At 37.3% G+C, this 8745-nt stretch overlaps 1 protein-coding gene across 1 annotated transcript; it reads right to left on the bottom strand.

The window, feature by feature from the left end:
• Window positions 1-643: 643 nt before the first annotated feature.
• Window positions 644-6564, bottom strand: dhh (desert hedgehog signaling molecule). Its single transcript, XM_079848656.1, has 3 exons — window positions 5565-6564; window positions 2599-2860; window positions 644-2273 (listed from the first exon to the last, which is right to left on the bottom strand). Exons 1-3 carry the CDS (start codon window positions 5874-5876, stop codon window positions 1480-1482), a joined length of 1368 nt encoding a protein of 455 aa, XP_079704782.1. The 5' UTR covers window positions 5877-6564; the 3' UTR covers window positions 644-1479.
• Between the last annotated feature and the right edge of the window lie 2181 nt (window positions 6565-8745).

The following is an 8745-nucleotide window of genomic DNA, read 5'->3' as shown; positions in this document are numbered from 1 at the left end:
AGAGTGTATATTGATCTCTACAGAACATAATGTGGCATATTAAGAAAACTGTCTGATCAAACTAACCCATTGACAAGATTAATAACTTCTTCCCAGCTTTCACTGGGATTAATTTGAACAGGAAAGGTTTGGATGAAGCCTGAATAGGCTTATCTTAAAAATCTGATTGGTTCACCAAAGGTAATGGTTGGGTGGGTCTACATTACAGAGTTTGCCATTGGCCTGATCCAGATGGAGTTTAGTACAGCTCCTCTCCAGTGGGGGTGTGTGTCCATCTGCCCCCTCCATGAGCAAGATAATCCTCTTCTATACCTTCACAGCTGAGAAAAATAAATAGAGGAAAAAACATGCACTTTCTAAAAACCAACAGTCTCAAAAGCTTATTACAATGCTAAATCTTTTACATTGTCAGGCTGTAATGGATTAGCATAGTGCACTATAATTGTACATTTTGTTTCAGTTTTTAAATATATGCACATTACACACCCAATGTGATTTTTGTTATTATTTGTATTGCATTTATTAAAATTAAACAAAATAAGCTTCCCCAGTCATTTTTGCCATTAATGCTGATGCACACGTTTTTTTTAAAACACGAAAAGTCATAGAGAACAGCTTAAAAATATCACAAACAATAATTTATTACTTCATTAATTTTATTAATTTCAGGAAGCTGTTTTTCAGAACAGATCATTTGTAAATCATACTAGCACATCAGAAGATACAGTGGTGTATTCTTTGGTGTCCACAAGGGGGTGTGATGCACTGTTAATTCCTGTTTAGCACCATCATTTCAGACACTGGAAATTGACCTCAATTAGTCAGACATGGTTAAACAGTGTTAACACAATATTTGGTTGGGAACTCATTTCTGTTTAGAACTTCTAAATGACTAACTACAGGATGTAATGTAATGTAATATGCTGATTTTTCAACAAATTTGGAACTGACATGATATTGTACTCAGTACAACTCTAGTGAGAATAAAACTCTCTGTGTTTTGTGTGAATAATGTCTATAAACACTATAAACTACAATAAGTAAAAAAAAAAAAAAGATTGTATCAGTGTCTGTTTGGTATAACAAAGGGCCTCAAGCCATAATTTGAACTACATTGAAATATATATTATGAATCCAGATGTATAAAAATAAATATTTATTACTCTTTGAAATATTTTCTTGTAAAACAAACATAAAAATACAAGTTTACATTTCAAATCCCGTTATTGTCCATATGGTGATTATTCAATATGGCAAGTATTATCTGAAAAATATGATTTTTTTAAGTTACACTGAATATTTCACATACAGTAGATGTATAACGGCAACACATTTACATATTCTCAATTAATAAAGTAATTATAACTGGATGTTATGTGGTGAGTAATTATACCAGTTATAGTGCCTAATGCATTTTCTTTTTTTGGTCAGTTCAAAAATCAGTTTTATATTATGTTTGCATATTCTGTGTCTTGACCATCAGTAAAACTTCCTAGGGTCAAGAAATATCCGTCCTAATGTGTGCAAAAGCCTTGCATACCAGTAAACCTCCTTTTGCGGCAAAAAACTGTGTTCATTTTCCATTTCCACTTTGGCATCTTGGAATTTGCAGCATGTGCTGGAAGAACTGTTGTGCATCACATTTGTAAGGAAGGTCTGATTTGTGGAACAGATATTAGGGATCATGGCACTATTTTTAACCCCTACTCTTTGTAAGTTTTCTTCCATTTCTGTCTGGAAAAAGCCAAACAGGACACGGACAGGCCAAAACGCCCAGTGTGCGAGTCTGTGATCTTCAACAGAAGCGTAGCTGGATACCAGCACGTCATCCACAAATAAGTTCCCATGTTCTGTCAAAGGAGCATAAACCCCCATCCTCTCCTCCAGTGAAATCGAGACCACTTTAGATGGCAGAACTCCTCTATTGTCTCCAGTAGTAAGTATATAGTCCCCAATCCTAACTTCTTTGGCAAAAATAGCTTCATACTCATGGTGCTGCAGTTCGAGATTGTGAGCCGCAAAGATGAGGTGATTGGGAGTTAGTGCCATTTGTTTACCATTTTCTGTGCCAAAAATATAGAAAGTGGCTCTGCTCTCTCTATTCAGATGTAGAAAGAGAAGTACCCGACTGAGAACAATTTCACCTGACCCAGACAAGGAAAGCACCTGTTCCCCAGGCCACAAACTCGAAATAGGCTTTTGAACACCATCGGCCATTGTCACAAGTCCCAATCCTGAAAAGCAGCCACCTTTCTCCACGGCTACAGAGTGATCTGGAAAAAAATATATAGAGGTGGAACTAAGTTAAATGGATAGTTCACCCAAAAATCTATATGCTGTTTTCATTTACTCACCATCATTTGTCCATACACTGTCAGTCAATGGGGTCCAAATCAACATTGGGGTCCAAATCAACATTGGACCCCAATGACTTTCATTGTATGGACATTTTTTTAAATATCTTCTTTTTTGTTCCTCATACAGTTTCGAGGGTGAGTAAATAAGGACAGCATTTCAGTTTTGGGGTGAAATTTTCCTTTAAGAGTTACATGATCTGAATGAGGAATAACATTGAAAAGGAAAGATTTAGCAGCTTACCGGCTTTGACTGAGCAGTGTACATGATACCTGGATTCATAGTGCACCCAGTCAAATCCAGCCTCAACTGCCAACTGGGCAAGTAGTCCATATTTTTCTGTGTCTCGGTCTGAGGTGGTGATGTCGACAGCACGGCCCTCATAATGTAAAGAACCATCAGGGTGATGGCCGTCCTCGTCCCAGGCCTCGGTCACTCGCAGTCGGACCCCAAACCATTGGTTCATTACTGCTATTGCCAGTTTATTGAGGCAGTCCTTACAGCGCTATGCAGTGGAAAAAGTAATGAAACCATCATACAGGTGACACAAATCATACAGGTGACACAAACATTCTATTTAAAGGGATAGTTTTCTTAGTTTAAAAGTCTGTCACCATTTACTCACCCCTATGTCGTTGTAAACCTGTATGACATTCATTCTTTCTTCAACATTTATCAAAATATCTTCTTTTGTGATCCACGGAAAAAGAAAGTCATACAAGTTTAGAACGGCATAAGGAATAATATTCATTTTTGGGTGAATGTTCACTTTATCCATTCCAGACTGTCTCCCTTCTTACTAATGTTTCAAGACAAAAGTGTGCTAATTTTGAAAGCATACAAACACCATGACATTTAACTATTTTCACAATCCTTTGGCAAAAATTGGTGCTGGTAGACATCAGCGACTTTTTTGTCCAGCATACTCAGCTCTGCAAAAGGCCATTTCCACCCCCTTAACATCTAACAAGAACAAAGCTACTTTAACTCATTTCCAGCATTCTTCGGACACTTCAGCATGGTCACAGAGAGAAGTCAAGGTCAATTCCCTTTTTTTTCTCTTCACACGATGGGAACATTTTCACACAGTCTTTTGAACGACCCCAGTGTTAACCTTGAGACTTTGTACTAAAGCATTTAGACTTCCTCCACAAATTTTCAAAATGTTGTGTCTCTCTACACCTCACGTGATGGGGAATCTGTGAGAAGGTAGTATTATTTGTCTGTGAAAATAATATAATGTGACCTATAGGGTCGTGATTGAGAGGGTATGGGAAAAGGTGAGAGAGCAAAACAGGGTTGAAAAGCCAAGGCAAGCGAGAAGAAAGCGAGAACCAGTCCGAGCGAGAGGGCAGATGGATGGAATGTTTAGACGTGTTCTTGGGAATGTGACAGCAAGAGTGAGAAATCAAGAGGGGAAGACAACAAACCAGGGAGATTTTTCTCGCAATGCTGTTGGACAGAGGCGATTCATTGTGGAAACTACAATAGAGGCTTTTCCAATGGTGCCATTACTTCAACAGGCGAGAATTCTGCACAGGCGACCCCGCAGAGGCTTGAAAAGATGCACAAAGGATAGCTTTCAGAGTTGGGCAACAAGAGGGCACATGCATACGTACACATACACCAACGCAAAGCACTTTCATAAGAGTACTCACTAGATGCCAATCTAGTCAAACTTATTATCAGTGATATCAAACTTATCAGTAATATCTCCAAACGACCTATGATACCATTGCAGATTAGGACATGCCTAATTAGGACAACTTATTTAACTGACATTTTCATCATATTGCCTTAAAGAAACAAGTTTTGAATGTCTCATATTGTGACTTGTATGTATTTAAGGTTTAAAAATAACATTTAGTGTAGTCTGTGTTCTTCACAATGTTATCTGCCTTACCTACCTTCATGTTTATACAAGAGAACACACGCACACACACTCCCAGGCTATAAGGAAGTAGAGGTGTAGTGATCATTTTATGGCTCTAATGAAGAACTTGGTTAAAGATTAAATGGTGCAGTGGCAGTCCAGACAGTCCTATTGTCATGTTTTTTATTTATTTATGTTTTTACATTGCCTAGGGAACATGGGCAAATGGGTAAACATGCTATCAACATCAGTCAAAATCTCTCCTCTTGGTCCCAGAGTTTCAGCTGCACAAATCTAAACATTACAATAATTATTGTTAAGATTTCTTTAATTTAAGGTAATTCATTTTCTAGGGCCTGTTCTGAAAAAAATCACATTCTGTCACTCTGTATTATCATAATAGTTATTTGCATCAATTTGCAACTAGAAAACTATGACAATGAAACACATCTGAATTACAGGAATCTCAAAACCCCTGTATTTTCAAGTACTGTTTAACTGTGCATGAAGTATGTCATGGATGGCTGAGAGAGTTGAATGGGCCACCAGACATGCATCTGGGTCATTCCACGAAATCGGTGCCTTAATTCTCCATTTTGATTTTAAATTAGATTTTAAACATTATATGAGACAAAGAATGCCTTTAGGTATTAATAAATTGAATTGTGCTTTTTAATTGTATACATTTTAAAAAATGCAATACATGTTAGGATACAGCTACAGGGTTGACAATAACAAAGTTGACAGTTTTACAGTTCATTTAGCCATTATAGCCTTGTCCTCAAGATTATGATTCTAAAAGACAATTTGTGGATTTGTGGATGGCGTGCTGGTATCCTACGCTTCTGTTTAAATACGAAAGACAATTTAATGCTGATATATATTTCTATAATAAACTGTTTACTGTACAAAACCACAGTAAGGACTAAAAACTTTCCTTATTGACTACCTATTGTAAGATAAAGTGACAACTATGATGTCATAATGACATATTCGTAATTATTCGTAAATAATAATTTTAATAAATATCGAGTAAAAATGCTTTAAAAGTTCAAAGGGTATTCTAACATAGCCTATAGGGAAAAATATTAAAATAGCCTATAATTTCTTTCTTTTCTTTTTTTTCTAAAGATATGTTAATAGGCTATGTATAGGCTACTGTTTTAATATAGCCTACACACAAAGATATAGGCCTATCACATAAAAGCCATGAAGAAAGTCTAAAAATTGTTTACACTTGTTAATGAGAGACACAAAAAGCACCGTACAGTGACCAGTCTGCAAAAAAATATGACGCGTTTGAATATGTTAACCGTTACACACGGGTTTCCTTTACCTTGGTCATTAACCGATCGGCTTTGGTATGTTCCTCGTCTTTGAAGACAATGTCAGGGTTGTAGTTGCACACGAGCTTATTGAAGCCTTCCGAATCCCTCGTTATCCTGCCCTCCGCTCTTCCGCTCGCTCCCAGGTTGTTCTCAGAGACACCGGGCACGTACTGCTTGTAAGACATTGGAGTTAACTTGCGTTGCCTAGGGCGACTGCCGTAACCGGGACCCGGCCCGCATCCGTCAACCGCCAGCCATGAATAAAGACACGCAGTCAGCAGGCCGAGCCTTGCCAGCCTTAACCAAGGAGTCAACGTCATTGACGCGCGTGAAGTGTGCCAGGAGATCAGCGAGCCGCGAACCCTGCAGCGCGAGCGTCTCTCCCAGCACCTCGTGGCATTTCGTTAACACAACTGACTTTTTCCATGTCCATATCACGGTGTTGAATTAAAATGGGCACTCGTGGGGATTAGGTTCGTGAATCATTGACCAAAGTGTAATGGCTTCCAGATTAAACTGATTATTTAGACCTTAACATCAATGCATCCGACATCCAGACATGGTGATTGTTTAACACTGAAGAACTTTCCATATAATTTGCATAAAATAGCTCTCAATGAGCTTACACATGCAGGTCAAATTTATATAGCCAATTTTCAGTATTCCAAGCTGAGATGGATTGATCGCATCCTCGTTCTCGTTTGTAGATATTGGCATAGCAACAGGTGCTTCATCCCATCATCCTACCCCACCTTGGACAGCTCCGCGCGAAGCAGCGTGTTCTGCAATAATGTTCACAGCGCGTGTCTCTGTTTGTCCTGCCTCATAGTCGCGCTCAAGCATAATTTCATCCCTTTACTGTATGAGGGCTCTGACTCTGGACCAACATGTGTTTGCTCCCGCTTTTAAGCGTTGCGCTCGGACCATTGAGTATTTGTGACCGGACAAATCGCCCTCCCTTCCTGCGCGCGCTCCGGGACAGTAGCGCACACGCCTCCTTGCGCGCGTTTCCAGTCATGCAGTTGTGAAGTCATTGCAGTGAATTGCATTGAGTGCAAAGTTTTACTTTCCTTTGCTGTGTAACAGCATAGGCTACTTGTCTCTCCTTGAACTGAGAAACAGGGAAGACTGGGACTATATAAATAAATTGGGTATTTCTCAGGGTCGGTTTATTATTAAAATCAATTTCTACAAACGCACAGTCTTGGCAACACGTTGATCTTTTGTGACAACATGCCCCAATAGCGTTTTCTATTACATATGTCAGTGGCTTATTTTACAGAATATATAAATGGGTAGTTTTAAGCACTTCGCTATACATAGATTTAGGTTTTAGTCTAACCAAGTCAAATGAAATGCAAGTCAACAAAGTTATTAGCTCGTTGAAAAAATCTAAATGTAGATGCTCATCAATTGGATACTATGTTTGTTAAAACTCACAAAAATATTTTAACCCCTGTCATCACTCATTTAATTAACTTGTCATTGTGTTTTTCCTACTGCGTGGAAACAAGCCATTCATTGTTACTCCTATTTTTAAATCTGTAGATCATCATGAAGCTAGTAATTACACTACAGACACATAAGCATACTGCCAGTATTCTCAAAGGTTGGAGAGAAGATTGTTTTTGAACAACTGACATCCCATCTTAACACAGTTAAGTCTGGCTTATATGCAGTTTGGTTTCAGAGTAAATCATTCTACTGAAACTACTTTACATTTAATAGAGCAAATAAAATTTAAAGTTGACAAAGGAGGATTTGTTGGTGTTATATTTGAAGAGTTCAGATGCAAAAGCCTCTAAGTGCCATCTGAAATTTTCTTCTAGAATGATCATTTTTATAAAGCTTGTATATTTAAGTTAAGTAATTTCACTTAAATGACAATTAATAAGTAATTTGCATTGCCATTTAAGTGAAATTATTGAACTTAAATATACGAGCTTGATAAAAATGATCATTCTAGAAGAAAATTTCAGATGGCACTTAGAGGCTTTTGCATCTGAACTCTTCATTTTTAGATCTACGTAAAGCATTTGATACAGTTAATCATGCATTTCTCCTTTCTAAACTGTCTACATTTCAGTTTTCATCTGAAGCTTTAGCATGGGTAGAGAACAATTTGTAAAAATTAAAGGGGTTAAGTCCTGCAATTTACATTATACAATGGGTGTACCCCAAGGATCAGTGTTAGGTCCCCTATTATTGAATCTGTATATTAATGATCTCCCGCAACAGTGTGAAGGGACACAAGTACAAATGTATGCTGATTATACTGTTATTTTTACACATGCGGGAACAGCAGAGTTAACAGCTAAGAAGTTAAAAGCTGCTAAAGGATTACACAATGGCTGGAAAAATCATGTCTTAGCTTGAACATTATTAAAACAAAAGGAATTTTTTTTCTCAAAAACAAATGTTAAATCTCCTGATGTTGATATGTTTATTAATGGTGAAAAGATGGAAATAGTTAATTGGACTCAAATCTCAGTTTTAAAAAACGTAAAGAAAATGGTGAGGAATATTAAATATAGACAAATTATACAATGTCTCTCTGTTGACGTAGCTAAGACTTGTATGCATACTACAATCCTTTCTAACATGTATCATTGTCTGACATGTTGGGGTCAAGCTGGTGAAACTGTGACTAAACCCTTAAAATCCCTATATAAACAGACGTTAAAAATTTTAGAGAAAAAACCAAACCATTTTCATTATTGTAGGATCATAGAGAAACCAAATTTTTTGAACTTTGACAATTTTAGACTTTTCTCAAGTTTGTGTATGGTTCATAAAATCTTAAATGGCTTGGCTCCTTCTGTATATGTGACTTTGTTCATTTTCGCCCTGAAAACTCTGTGAGATCTACCAGATTATCGTCCATGAGTAATTGTCTGGTTCGCCTTTCGCAGTGAAAGCTACTAACAGTGGAATGCCCTACCAGAGGATATAAAAGGGTGTAAAGCTCTTGGTCTTTTTTAAAATCGAACCAACTCTGTAAACATTGTTGCCATTTTATTTATTTATTTATTTATTTTTAATAGTCCTGATAGTATGTGTGTGTATGTTTTTGTTGTATGTTAACACATACATAGGTAGTCTGTGTAATTTTAAGTTAGTGTTGACCTGCCTGTGGACTACAGATGAAAATATGCCTTTGGCTAAATCCGGTACAATGCATGAAATGGA

The sequence above is a fragment of the Squalius cephalus genome (assembly GCF_949319135.1).
Source record: "Squalius cephalus genome assembly, chromosome: 18".
Taxonomy (NCBI): domain Eukaryota; kingdom Metazoa; phylum Chordata; class Actinopteri; order Cypriniformes; family Leuciscidae; genus Squalius; species Squalius cephalus.
Note: the sequence above shows the minus strand (reverse complement) of the source record. Positions and strands in the feature narration are given on the sequence as shown.